This window comes from Corvus kubaryi, unplaced genomic scaffold, assembly GCF_017639235.1.
Source record: "Corvus kubaryi isolate FWS band 111438036 unplaced genomic scaffold, C.kubaryi_AGA036_p1.0 37385, whole genome shotgun sequence".
In the NCBI taxonomy this organism is placed as follows: domain Eukaryota; kingdom Metazoa; phylum Chordata; class Aves; order Passeriformes; family Corvidae; genus Corvus; species Corvus kubaryi.
In genome coordinates this window covers 26,566,046-26,580,271 of record NW_024581127.1, presented here as the reverse complement: position 1 = coordinate 26,580,271, position 14,226 = coordinate 26,566,046, and the positions used below count along the sequence as shown (strand labels likewise).

The following is a 14,226-nucleotide window of genomic DNA, read 5'->3' as shown; positions in this document are numbered from 1 at the left end:
CGCCCCGCCGCCCGCTCGCCCTGAGCCGCTCCCGGCGCCGCGCAGCCGCCGGCCCTGCGGGGTAAGTTCGCGGCCGCCCGGTGCCGGTGGAGGGCGGGGGAGGCGCACCTGGCCGGCGGCCCGGGCCGGCTCACCTGGGCGGCGGGCGGGTGCGCTCTCGGCCGTTCCCAGCTCGGACCTCCCGACCTCCCCAGGCGCTCTCAGCCCCCTTCTAACAGGTGGCTCGGTGCCTGCCCTCTCTTAGGCGGCTCCTGCGCCGCTCTCCTCCTCCTCGCCGCCGCCTAACAGGTGGTGGTGCCGCCGCGCCTTCCTCCGTGCAGGTAGGGAAGTGTCGTGTCCCCCCTTCCCCCGTTCCCGACCGCACTCTGGGACGCTGGTAGGGACCGCGCTGAGCGGGGGGAGCCGCGCTCATGCCCCCGCTGCTTCTCTGGGAGCCGCTCACCCGCGCCCGCCCTCATGGCCCCGCCGTGTGTCTGTCGTTGCAGCGGGCATGGGGAACCAGGTGGAGAAGCTGACCCATCTCAACTACAAGGAAGTTCCCACGGCCGACCCGACAGGTATGGACAGAGATGAAGGGCCCAGGATCGGGGTTTCCTACATCTTTTCGAATGACGATGATGAGCTGGAGCAGCAGCAGGATTCGGTGCATGACCTGGGGGGTGAAAACCCTGCCCTGCAGCCCTACGATCCCCAGCTGCACGAGGTGGAGTGCTCAGTCTATTACCGGGATGAGTGTATTTACCAGAAGAGCTTTTCAGAGGAGGACACGCAGCTAGAGGAGGGTGATGAAGGAGGTGGGGGGCATCTGAGCACCTACACCCCGGAGAACCTGCTGAATAGGTGTAAACCAGGTGACCTGGTGGAGTTTGTGTGCCAAGCCCAGTATCCGCACTGGGTGGTCTATGTCGGGGATTTTCAAGTTGTGCACCTGCATCGGCTGGAGGTGGTGAACAGCTTCCTCACTGATGCCAGCCAGGGCAGACGGGGCCGCATTGCCAACCAGCTGTACCGCTACAAACCCCTCAGCCCGGCCGTGGTGGTGCGCAATGCCCTGGAGCAGGTGGGTTGCAAGGATCGGGACTTGAGCTGGAGAAACTCTGAGTGTTTTGCTGCCTGGTGCCGATACGGCAAGCGAGAGTTTAAAATCGGCGGGGAGCTGCGCATAGGCAAGCAGCCCTACCGATTGCAGATCCAGCTGGGTGACAAGCGCAGCCACACGCTGGAGTTTCAGAGCCTGGAGGATCTGATAATGGAGAAGAGGAGAAATGACCAGATTGGTAGGGCTGCTGTGATCCAGGAGCTCTCCAGCCACCTGCAGGCTGCAGAGGAGGAGGAAGAAGACCATCATCATCCAGATGCTCAGACTGCTGTGGAGTAGCAGTCTCAGCACCACCATACTGCTTAGCCTGGGTGATGGGGATTAAAACTGAAGGCTGCGAAATTGAGCTGTTATAAGCCCTTTGGGCTGCTTCGGTGCAGCTTCATTCCAATCACATGTGAAAGGAAGGGGGAAAGCTGATTAAGTGTCTGTGCTTTAGTGCTTAACTCCTTCAGTGCTTGCTGATAAAACCCCTGACTTATTTGTAGAGGATAAAACTCAGGGCAATTCTACCCCTCTCCTCTCTCACTTCTTTCCCTTCCTCTCTGCCGTGTTCGCACGTAGCCTTTTCCTCAACCATCTGCCAGTAGGCTTGACCCTACAAGATGCTATATGCCTTTGACATCTACTTATCAGCAGAAGTTAATAGTATTTAATACCATTAAGAAGTAGTCAACAACTTCCAGGCCATGACCATGTAGCTCTGAGTATGAGGATATTGTTTTCCCTTCTTTGCTGCTGTTTCTCTTCAGCTGTGGCTTCTGGTATTGCAAGGAGCTGTCTCTCGCCTGGCTCAAGGCTTCGTGGGTTAGTAACCAGTCCCCCAGAAGGTGTAAGGCAGAAATCTCCACCAATTTTAACGAAATGGGTTTGATGTGGCTGGTGCCTTCATAATTGATAGGAAGTTGAACATGGGCTGGGAGACCTTCTCCTTTGCTCTCAGCATGTGGCTTTGGGGACAGAAGATGTATTTATTGCCAACAGGTCCCAGGGAAGGAAGTTTGCTACCCCAGTTACACTCTGCGCACTAGCGTGTGCTGGGACTCCTACAGGCAGATGCTGAGCTGTGTCAGGGCTCATTACAGGCTGCCTTGGCTTCCCCTGAAGCAAATGGCAGCGCTCCTGATTATGTCTGTAGTACACACAGAGGTAGTAGAAGCAGGTTGCTTATATGTAAGAGCATGTCTTATGTAAGCTGTCCCTCGAGGGGGTGACCTCTTGGCTGGGTGCTTATGGCTGTGAGCATGGCACAGGTTCTGCACCACAGTGAACACAGCTGTGATGGAAGGGAGCACAGGCTGGAAGACATTACAGGCAGGGGGGTTTGGGTGTTCCAAAGCAGTTTCCTCTTCATTAGGGATTTCATGTTTCCTTTTTTAGCTAATTTCGATAGTATGCAGCTGAGCTATAGCATTAGAGGAGAGGACATGCCTCCAAAGTTGTGCAAGTCCATCAGGAGGGGGAGTGCAGTGCTGCCTGCCCTGACTATTCCCTGAACTTTTTTTTCAACTGTTGAACTGGTCTCCCACACAGGCAGCACTGTCAGGTCTTTGTCCTGGAATCTAGGGTGTGTGAACAATTACTGATTTGGAGGTAGTTTCTAATGCAAAATTTCTTCCCCTTAAAGCACAATATGATGATGTGAACTTGAACATAAGCTTGAGTTAATTTAAATAATGGAAGCTAACAGTGTGCTGTAAAGTTGAAGCATAGTTAATACAGTCTTCCCCGCAACTGTTTACAGTTATACCACAAATAGCAAAGTACTCCATGTCCTTTCCACCCCTGGGACAGGAGCAAAGTTTGTCATTTAACAATAGGTGGATACAAGCTTTTGACTAGTTAAGATTATATGAAGCAACTTTGCCAATGTGAGCCAAATAGCTTGTGGTGTCATGTTTTCTGCCTAGAATATACAAGCTAGGATTTGGCCTATATCCACGGGAGAGTTTAACACCAAGCTCCCTTAGAATGCTATAGCTCAGGTGCCTGCACTAAGTGTTGTTTTTTTCACCAATATGCAATTGAGTTATACTCAGGTTACTGTGGTTGTTGAGCAGATGTCTAACCTTGTTTTGATAGGATATCTACCCATATCTGACTGTGATAGGGTTAATATGTGGATGTCTGCACACAGGTTTTATACAACTACTAGTAACTACTAAAAGCTGAAATGATCACTAAGACAGTCTGAAAAAGAGTGGAGAAGAGCCTCTCTGTTGTACTACTGACTGATAGAGACAACAGATTATCTAGACTGTGAGCAAATGTCTAGCTGTGATTTCTTTCATACTGAAACCTTGTACATAACAAAGTTTATTTCACTGTGTAATATAGCTATGTAAAATAATATTTTCCTAGAGATATTTTTGAAAGTTTAAAAAAACCCTTCATAACCTTGCATTTGAAAGTAAGTTGTTATGCACATTATTTTCCAGTCCTCTGAATGGGTTTATTTTTCATTCATGATCTAAAGTATATTCTAGGTCATAAAGTATAGAAACTGCTATAAATGTCAAATATTACGTATCTACAGGGTACTAAACAGTAAACTAGTTGTGAAAATATTTTTCCCTTGTGTCTGAAACATCAGAACTATGACACTTAGCCATTTCTCTCCTTCTGAGATAGCCTGCACAGTCTGGCTTTGTTTTCTATTCTTTTTTTTCCCCACTTCTTTTGTTCTAATAAAAAACAGACCAAATCTGCTTGGAAATGGAGAGCAAAGCTTCTTTGACTAACTGAAATCTTGTCTTGTGCTGGTCTTGGTGCTTCTCTGTACCGGTCATGCCTTTTGGGATAAATTCCCCCACAGGCACAGGGCCTTAGCAAAGAATTCCAGAGCTTGCAGTGCTTTGCTAGGACAGAGAGCGAAGGGGGAGCTTGTCTCACAGCAGAGTCTGGCATGCATTCTGCTGTGTTATAAAACTTCTGTGCTCCTCTGGCACCTGGGATACAGGTGTTTGATATTTGGAATTTTAAAATTTCCCCGCAAGCTATGTTTGGGAATTTACTGTCTCCTGACATTCCATTATGTGTAAAAAGTAGAAGAGGGGAGGGAACCTTGGCATTGTTTTTATTTTGTCTGAAAGAGGGCTACCTCTATACAAGGATTTCTTATTCCAGCAGATAAAGATGCAGCTGTTGAATCTTTAACAGGCAGGTCCTTTTCCCCTACCTGTTGATTAGGCAGTGTTATTTAATAGGTGCTACTAAACACCTCTGCACACATTTCTGGTTTTAAAGCCATGGACCTGTAATGACCTGGATGTGAGAACAGAAATTATTGTAGAAGCACATCACAACTGCTTGGTTTCTTGTCTTTGTTGTACTTTGCTCAGTTACTGTCTGCAGAGTAAGCTGGGATTTCTGGAGCTTGATTAAAAAAAAAAAAAATCTCCCAGGAAAACTGACTCTTTTATATATGTGTCCACTTCAGGACTTTTGCATAGATCACAAAAGAGAGGGAAAAGGAATAGATAGAAGTGTTCTTCTCTGCAGCTGCTTTAACAGAGAAATGCAGGTGTGATCCCTCTGCAGAGCTTGTGCTTCTGCAAAGGCCTTAAACCTGTACTGAGTTTAAAGTTTTGAGTTGACCTTACCTACCTGAGGCCACTTGAGAATCAGTAAGCCTATTCCTGTGCTTGAAATTAAGTGTATATTTACATTTCTTCGTGAATGAGGGTCTGGAATTTCAATGTGAGGTCTGGTGGGAGCGTGGAGGATCTGAGGTTGCATAATCAACAGGGGAGAACAAGCAGTGCAGTGAAAGCTGTTTCTCAAAGGACCTCTTGTCCAAAGAGAGCTCATGGAACCCAGCCCAAACTTTGGCCTCAGTTTCCCCCTGGAGATCCAGGAGCTGCACTGATTTGGTGAGAGGTGTCTTACACAGCAGTTGTAAGCTAAGCTGGTGATCTGCTGCAGATTTCTCCAGTATCTTTGTCTTGTCATGCTTGAACTTTCCCTTGTGTTTTTAACATTTAAAGTTAATATAATTTGTTTTAAAAGCCCTTTGATTGTGCAAACATTTAATCATCTATATGAATTTACTCATTTGGGCATACCTACTGCTGTGAATATCAATATGCACATGTGAAGGCTGGCAAGGCTGAGCCCCAGATGTGTAAATGTAGCTCCAGCTAGGAAATGTAGATGAGCACTCTTATTTCCCTGGAGTATTGGCATGTTTGATGCAAATAATGCCTTGGAAAAGGTGTTACAGTAAAACCTACAATTATCTGTTGGTTGAGTAATTTTAAAAACACAGTTTAGACATTCACCTTCCATGGCAGTGAACAAAGATGTAAGCTGAATACTATTTTGTTATCCCTGATTCTGTGTGAATGCAAGGTATTGGTTACAGCAACTCTAGCACTCCTCTGGCCAACATGGTAGGCAGTTGTAGAGTAGGCAGGGAAAATTCCCAAAAGCTACTTCAAAAACTGTATTTTCTTACTTGGAAAAATGTATTCTTCAGACTGAAGGACCCTAGACTATGGAAGTAAACTTTGAATTGTTTTGTATAAATGAAACCTTAGGCAAACTCCTTTTGTTCATTTGATTTCATTATTCCACTCAGCACTATAATAGGTGATATTGTGTGATTAATCTGTTGCACATTTTGAATGTAATGGTGGTTTTCTTTTTCTCTTCTCCTTTGGTTAAGTTTTACCAAAGGTCTGTCCTTGGGTATGTGAAGTGTGTTGTCGAGTGGTTTCCCACCTGTGCTTTTCTGATAATTAACAGCACCAACCATAAAGCTGACAGCCATGTAGGAACAAATATTATTTGAAAGCAAAATGTTAATTTTGTATGAGAGATCGGAGACTAGTAACTAAGTAGAGGTAGGAAATACACTGTTTCCAACAGCAGTTTCTGTTTGTAAGAAATCTACTGTTAATTGGGTGCGCTTGACTACTCTTAAAAATCAGTGTGCAGTGATAAGGCCAGGAGTATTGTATCATGGGCTTAGACTTTCAGATTAGGCTTTTCTTTAACTGTGAATAGGAAGAAGTCAGGCTGATTTTGAACACCAGTGGTTTAGATGGTTCAAATTCCTTTGCATTAATACTGGATTAGAAGCTTTCTTTAAATGCACACTTGAAATTCCTGACATTGTAACACTTCATGAAATCATCCACAATAAGAAGTGTAATCACAAATACGATTTTTTTCCACCATGAGCATTTTCTGTAAGCTGTCTTTTGTCAGTAAATGTTGAATTGTTAGTGCAAATATCTTCTTTTTCTGAGAAAGAAGTACACATCATTGATTGTACCATTTCCTTCAAAATGAAGGGCATTGCATAGTAACTCAAAAGAAATAAAAGATTTATAGTATCTTTTACAACCTTTCTTTCTTTTCTTTGTTTTTTGAATGGCATGTTTTTCTCCAGCTTTTTGAAAAAGTCGTAATTTCTCATGATGGATGCATCAGACACAAAACAATCAATATTTTCACTGCCTTCACGCACCAGATCAAAGTCTAACTCTTTGGTTGTATTCTTGCTACAAAGAGAGAGGAGGAATAATCTCTATACAAGGCCAGACTATCAGATGCTTAATAGGTGATAGCTGTATTAAATCCAATGAGGATCTGGCTCATAATTTAATTTTTAAGTGGAAAATTAATTCAGCAGCAGATCATATAGTATTAGCTGGCACTGGGGCTTGTCTTGTCTGCCAGCAACTGCTAAAGGAGCAGATGTAGTGTCTGCTAGAGGGAGAAACGAGAGAACAGAACTCAGAGTTTTTGGAGAAATCTGTACAACTGTTCAGTTTGTGTGGTGGTTTGTCTCGTGGCTGGTCCATGGCTGGTGTGGGATCTGTGTTGTACCCACACCAGGCTTAGGGACATTTCTTAATCAAGGTGACAAGGGTCGTGTGTTGTGGTAAGATATATCCATAGGGTAACCATTGTTAATTCATTAAAGCCTTCTACTGGGTGGATATTCACAATGGCAAAAACAGTGATACAACCAACAAACTGTACTTGTCCTCAAGATCCTGACCACAAGGAGCTATTTGAATCTCTCACAAAAGGACTGAGTCAGCTCCAGCAAGAACTCTTTGAATAAAACCATCCTGAGGAAATCTAGTTGTAACAAGATGAGACTTCTGCTGAAAGTATCGGTGGAGATTTAGCTCTTCTGTGGGTGGCAGCTGTCTGTGACAGCTGTCTTATAGGTGAGAGAAAGTGAGACAAATTCTTATATTGGAGACAGCAGCTGTCAAGGCTCAGGGCTGCAGGTGTGAATTTACCATAATATCAAATTTGTAGCTCTGGTATGCATAGACTTAGGTCAAGATGTATGAGGCACCCAGCTGTGCTCTATGTGACTGCAAGAGTGCCTGAATTTTCAGGTGTCTGATACTAGATTCGAAAACATGAAGAACCAAAAACGTGATTTGGGTGACTGGATCAATATGTGAAAATCCCTGCTCAGTTATCACCTAGCACTGGAGGCCACTGAACTCTGAAGCTTCATAGTTTAACCTGGTTTTTTGTGCATGTGTGTTTAGTTAATCACCAGAGTGCTTTCACAATCTTGAGGTTCTGGGCCTTTTTTTTCACCCCAAAGTTTTTCCAGGTACATAAAGTAAAGCAGTCCATTAGTTCTCTCACAGCCTGTGCCCATAGGGAGGGAGATCCAGCAAGGAGGATCTCCCTCCCAGTGGCTGCTTCCAGAATATATGTGACATCAGATACCAAAAAGAAGCATCTTAAAAAGGACATTTGCATTTCCCTTTTATGTCAGAACGCACCTGAGCTAGAAATAGGATAATGTAAAATGCATGTACAGGGATGCAGACTGTGCCAAGGTCTCTGCACTCTTGCCTGGTTGCTCTGAGCCACTGGACTTCTACAGAGAGGTTTTCTCTTCAGTTCCCTCTTCAGTGCATTGTGGGTCACTTCAGTACAACACCCATGAAGGTCCTCATGCCACAAAAATTTGGAAATGATGGGAAGATTGAATCCCCATCATCCCCAAGCAGAAGAGGAAATCAGTTTTCAGTCTTCATGCATCCTGAAATTCTGCTCAGATCTCTGGGATACTGTATAAAGTCCCACCACTAACACCTCCATTGTTGTTGTAAAGGAAGATGCCCAAGCTGCAGTTTGAGAGTGGTTGCCTTTTGCTTTTTCCAAAGAGCTCTGCACTGTAGCAGGAGGCAGTGCCTCATGGCCAAGGGCAAGGTGCCCAAGGACTAGAGGGGAAAGGAAGGGAACAGGGAACAGCAGACTTGCAGAACGATGGCAAATCCAGAGGGGTGGAAGGGACCTCTGGAGATCCCCTAATCTACCCCTTTGCTCAAGGCACATGCAAATGCAGCAGGTTCCTCAGGGCTGAATCCAGTCCTATTTTCCATAACTCCAATTATGGAGGCTGAGGACTTCTTCAAGCAACCTTTTACCACTTATATGGTGAAGGTCTTTTGTGTTTGAGTTTTGTCAAGGATCCCTTGATCATCCATGACACCTCTGCTTGACTTCTTGCACACAGGAATGGACCATTCTCTGTTTTCCAATCCAATAAGCACAGACTGGCTGTCCCTCCTTGAGCTGAAGGGTCAGGCTTCCCTTGTAACCTGGAGAGCATCCAGTCAACCTCCTTTTCATCATCTGTGTAGCTCCACAGCATGCTGACCTCCTGCTGCAGCTCCTTCCCTTGGTCACAGAGGTCCTCCATCACCACAGACCTGCAGAAAAGGAGCCCCAGGAGCACCCTGCAGCCTGAGACTGCACAGCTGAGTCCTCCCTGTGGTGAGGGTCCCAACCCTCCACAGTTGCTCTCTCACTCTTACTGAGCAAGAGTAGATGGAAAAACTTGTGGGTTGAGATGAAGACAGGGGCATCAGTGACCCATGACTGTCACAGGCAAACCAGACACATAATGGGGAAAATTACATGTACTGTCAATTAAAATAGATTTGAATGGTGAGAAAGAAAGAAAAAAATTAAACCTTTCCTCCCTTTCCCCCGTGACACCAAGGGGCATAGGGGTGGAGATGGGCTGTAGTTGGTCCCTCCCAGCCCCTCCTGGCCGTTCCTCCCTCCTTCCTCATCTCCCTGTCTTAGCACAGGCCCTTCCCTGGGCTCCAGGAGTGTTTCTGCTCCAGTGGGGTCTCTCCAGTGCTGCCTGAGAGGGATCTCTGCTCTGGGCCTGCAGCCCCTCCTGCCCTTCTCCTCCTCCAGCCCCCCTTGGGGGTCCCTCCTCTGCTGCTCCCTCCTTGGATGCCAGTGGCACGTCAGCACCATTGCTGAGCATCTCTGTTGCTCTCAGTGGAGTTTCTGGCCCCTTCTGGGCAAGTGACTGCCCCTGTCGGCCACAACACATTGCTGACTGTGCGCCAGGGCCAGCCACCACATGGGTGCATCTCTCCCAAACATTGGATGCAAAGTCCAGTGGAAATTAAGAACTCAAAGCACCCTTTGGTCAGGAAGATCTGGCAGAGCTTGTGGGAAGGGTTTGGAACTCGCTAGAAACCTATGTCAAATGATCAGTGAGGCTCATGATCAGTGAGGCTCATTTGTCTCACTCTGGGTCACTGAGAACTGTAGTCAGTCCCTATGTCGAAACCAGAATTTGTTGCTTGCATTAAGTTAGTCAGCAGAAATTAACTGGGAATATTAACAATTGAGGACCATATTAAAGTCTGTGCTCTAATTTTTTCTTTCTCCTGAGCTTCTTCCATCCTGTCCTATTCAGAAGAATTGTTCTGGGACAAGCCCTGTTCTTTGTACAGTACTTAGTGTGATGAGGTCTCAAGGTGTTTATAAAGTATTAACTAACTCAATCACCGGAGGGCAGAGGAAATGAAATGAGTATGTTCTGGACCATGAAATAGATTACTCACATCCATGGAAAAGGTTTAATTGAGCAAAACAGGTACACAGGTGTACCTGGCTCACCACAGAAATTGTACAGAGGAAGATGAGCCTTGAGAGAAAAGGATCGAGGCACCCTGACAGCACACAGAGAAATGTGTGCAGTGCTTATGTAAATTGTGTCTGTGGAAAACAGGTCTCTGTACACAACTCATCCAGCTCCCACAGAAGGCAGCTGGCAGCACTCCTCTTTACAAAGCTTTCATTAGAGCTGTTGCTCATGTCCAGTGGGGAAAAGGTGCTCTGCTGGGAACCTCAGCACTGCACACACAGTGAGGAACATATCCCTGATGCCCAAAGGTGTTACTCCTTTCATGGTGTTGTTTTGTCTTTGTGTTTTCTATACTTTTGTTCCTCAGCTTGTCAAGAAAGCAATGCACCCTTGAAAGGGATGTGCAGAAGAGGGAAACGTTCAGTAGTGGGGCAGACTGGTGTGCACACTTAGCTGTGGTGTTCTCTGCTGCAGCCTGTCCCCTGGAGCTGGGTTCTGCAGCTCTCACTGCAAGCTGAAGAAATGAGATACCCACACCCATACTTACGGGTAAATGGGCAGCTCACTCAGCTGTGCTTTCCTGGAAAGTGGTTTCAAACCTCTGCTCTGCCTAATTCAGAACACGGTCTTGAACTTGAGCAAATGCTTTAAGCAGTGCTTAGGGCCAGACCCATTTGCATTCTCTGGATCATATCAAAGCAGAAGAGCACTAGCAGCAGGAAACAAGAAACCTTGTAGAAGTCTTGCAGCTACAGTGTTCTCTGGAGAAGTGGGACACCAAGGCTTCAGTTCTTTCAGCATTTGAGGATGGCAGTGACAGATCTCATCTCTTCCATGTGATAAACACAGCAGCACAGCACTAAGCAAGAGAAAGAGACAAAATCCCATGGTGGTCTGTTCAATGTCAGGCTTGAAGTGTCTCTGTAGTATCTGCTTCAGGTATGTTTTCAGGAGGCAGGAGTGCCCACAGCTCATGGGCATGCACAAGTGCATGCAAGATGATGTTTGGAGGTGTTGGGCCAGATCTTCTCAGGCCAGGAAGTCAAGGATGCCACCTTAAACATCAGTGGACAAAACTTGGTTGGTTTTACTATTATTATAACAAACTACAGATATAATTGAAAGACACATCCAACTATCAAAAAGGTAGTTTCTGATTAACCCCAAGGATAAAATAATGTGTTCTTTCCATCCACAGCTCTGCATCTGTCCACCTTAAATAGGCCCTAACACAGGTTTTAGGGCTGTTTACAGCCCTTGCATGTCCAGATGCATCTCAGATCCCCAAGTCTAATGAGTTCCCATCACATGGATTAATTATACAACAAAGCTCAGGAAAGAAAGCTGTTAAATCTTAAATTAAGTTATTAAAATATTACTTCAGAAATTCAGTAGCAGCTTTTAGCCTGTGGGAAGTGAGTCTTCAGGGAAAAACACCATTTGCAGGTGAGGTGTCACTTGGAGCCCTTATCATAATCATGGGGAGGAGGTGCTGACCCCTGCAGAGAAGCTGCAATTATAATGAGTCTCTTATCCAGTTATCTCAATACATTTGTGATGGAAGCTGAGGTACTAAATAAGATGCTAGCAGGATATAAATAATGAGGTGGTACATGGCTGTGTGTTGGAACTGAGCCACTAAAGCAAGATAATGGCAAAGGCACAAGCTTAATTTACATTGTGTTATTCCTGTGGGAAAGGGGGTGGGAGGATAATGCCACATGGAAAGCTGATTCCTCAACTTGTAGTGAGTAGCATAACTCCATAGCCCCGCTTGTCTTTGTTCAGAGCTGGAACAAGCAGAGTTGCATTATTGCAGAGGTCTAGCCCTAGGTGTGAGGCAGGATTCCAGCTGAATGTGCTCTCAAAGTCTAAACATACAAAGGCCGTTTCTGGCTTCACATAACTAAGCCCATGCTGAGAAAGGGAAGAAGCTGCTGAATGCCTGGGCCTAGATTCGTCAAAGAATGAATTAATCAATGTCCCGCTGAAAAGGATTTGAACTTATGCATGACTGCTGTGATAGTCTAAGACTATCAGAGTATACATTATTTTATGGTGGTTTCTTGTTACTATGCAAAGCATAACTCATATTTCTAATTAAGCATTTTAATGTAACGCAGCATGTATGTGTCTCATGATACAGCATAGTGAAGACTCAAGTTGGGGTTTTTTAAAAGAGCAGTGATTTTTTTAACCACCAGCACCAATGCTTTTCAACATGATTGTACGCTGCCCTTACCCTCTGCTGCAAAACCTGTGGCAAGAATTCTTAACAGGAACATCAGTCAATTGTACAGCAGTGTGTGTTGTGACGGGTTTGCTCAAATATCTTTCACTGAGATAAAGCAGTTTCAAAGAAAAATGACACTATTGTGAATTTTCCCTATTTTGTAACTTTATATGGCCAGATTTACAGATTGCTGAAATGCTTTACTGCTTTGATTAAAGAACAAAGAATTAAGTAAACTTCTCTGCTGATTTTAATGGAGAAAAATAATTAGTAGTAACCACATTCCATTTTAAAGTAAATTACACTGTTAACTGGCCTGGCCTCCCACAAGCTAAATCTATAGCCCAACAAAATAAAAAAAATGGCTTTCCACTGAGAGAGGGTCAAGGATGTATTGTGTGTAGCTGATCACTGGTGAACTGCAGCAGAGAAAAGAGTGATTTTTTTTTTTTGTAAATGAGATGGCAGCCAATGCCTTATAACTACTCTGTGCAATATTGCGTGGCATTCCCCTTGTGACAAATTGAGTACATGAGAGCACTGAGCTCCTTGCTAACTGAAAGGCTGAGGTTTTTTGAAGTCTCTGGTGAGCCTGTCAACTCCTCCGTGATCACAGTAAAAAGGGACGTCCCTTCGCAGCCTGTGTTAGAAACCAGATATTCCATGCAGTCACATTTGCAGACCATAGCTGTGACTGGCATAATGACTGCAACATACTTAATGTTCCAGTTGTCCCATAATGTGCCATAGTGAAGAGTGAAGAGCTGGAGCTGGGAGGCAGTCCTAGCCACCTCTTTTTAGGGATCTGGTTAGAAAGGAAAAGTATTCCTTTAGTTCCCATCCAAAGTGCTCCCGGATACCAAATTAAAATAAACCCTCAGTTCTCTGTTCCATTATGGCTTTTCCTAGATTCATGGCTAATTGTTCTGACCAGCAGTTTTCCTCAAGGAATCATTATTACGTCTCTCTTACCCTCCTTTTTCAGTCACTTCCTCTCCACTGAGCTGATGGTTTCTGCAGCTTGAAAAGGTCTGTCCACCCTCTTTGCTTTAGCTCAGCAGTTTCCACTTCTCTCAGGGCAGCAGCAGGGTTAACTCACCACTCAGTAGCTCTGACAGAGCTATTGGAACAGTAGCATTGTTGCAGGAATAAAGGCATTATAAAAAGAATCCTTCTTCAAATAATGCAGAGATTATCAGAATGTCTCGTTCTATATACCTTTAACAATTTCTACATGTAGACCAAGAACAGTTCCTTGCAGTTCTTTAGGGCTTTTTCACCCCAAAGAGTCTTCAATCGGTAGCACACCGTCCCTCTTCTGTGTCAAGCTGGTCTTGCTATAAAGTTTCTACTTCTCTCCCTGCCACCTTCTTGAACCACATAAAAATAGGATATTTCCTCTGTGACCAAAAAGTGTAGGAGGCTGCAATTCCTTTAGGGAATGTACTTCCTTGCCTGACCTATTTAACCGGGAACACAATTGATAGCAGAACCTGTAGGAGATATGTAAATTCATAACACCGATGAACAGTCTGTCAGTGCTGAATGTTGGAACCCGGGGTTCAGAAAATTTAGGTTTATGGGATATAGTAATATACATGTAACAAGATGGAGAATTTTGGGTGTAGGTTAGTTCTTCTTCTTTCTTCTTCCTTCTTCACGAGCCTGGGTGATCTGGTATTGGTTCAAAAAACCCGCAGTGTGGAACATGAATGATTAGTTACTGGATTATAAGTAAAAATAAATGAGTCGGAATTCCGTAATTGGGAAGTTTGGGCTTTAAAAGGCCTTGGAAAGTAGAACTCAGGGGCCATTTCCTCCTTGTTAACTTAGAGGCACATTATGTGCAGCTGTGCCATAGATAAGAAATAATAAATATCTGAGTCAGAAGAAAAGCTTGGCATCTCCTGTGTTTTAATCTGAACTCTGAGTAAAAGAACTCACAAAACAGATGCAGAGAAGAAAAGAATACAGCAGAAAATTTAATAGCTGAAGATGCCCACAGCATCTGTC

At 44.8% G+C, this 14,226-nt stretch overlaps 1 protein-coding gene across 4 annotated transcripts in view; it reads left to right on the top strand.

Annotated features, from left to right (window-relative positions):
* The window catches only part of LRATD2 (LRAT domain containing 2), a 7,402-nt gene extending 954 nt beyond the window's left edge, over positions 1-6,448 (top strand). For 2 of the 4 annotated variants that reach the window (XM_042036509.1, XM_042036507.1), the window contains exon 2: positions 486-6,448. In XM_042036509.1, coding sequence (XP_041892443.1) covers positions 491-1,378 — 888 coding nt within the window. In that variant the 5' untranslated portion in view covers positions 486-490 and the 3' untranslated portion in view covers positions 1,379-6,448. Of the gene's footprint in view, positions 1-2; positions 62-93; positions 321-485 lie in introns of those variants that run through there. The other 2 variants (XM_042036508.1, XM_042036506.1) reach the window with 2 other exon arrangements.
* The last annotated feature ends 7,778 nt before the right edge of the window (positions 6,449-14,226 follow it).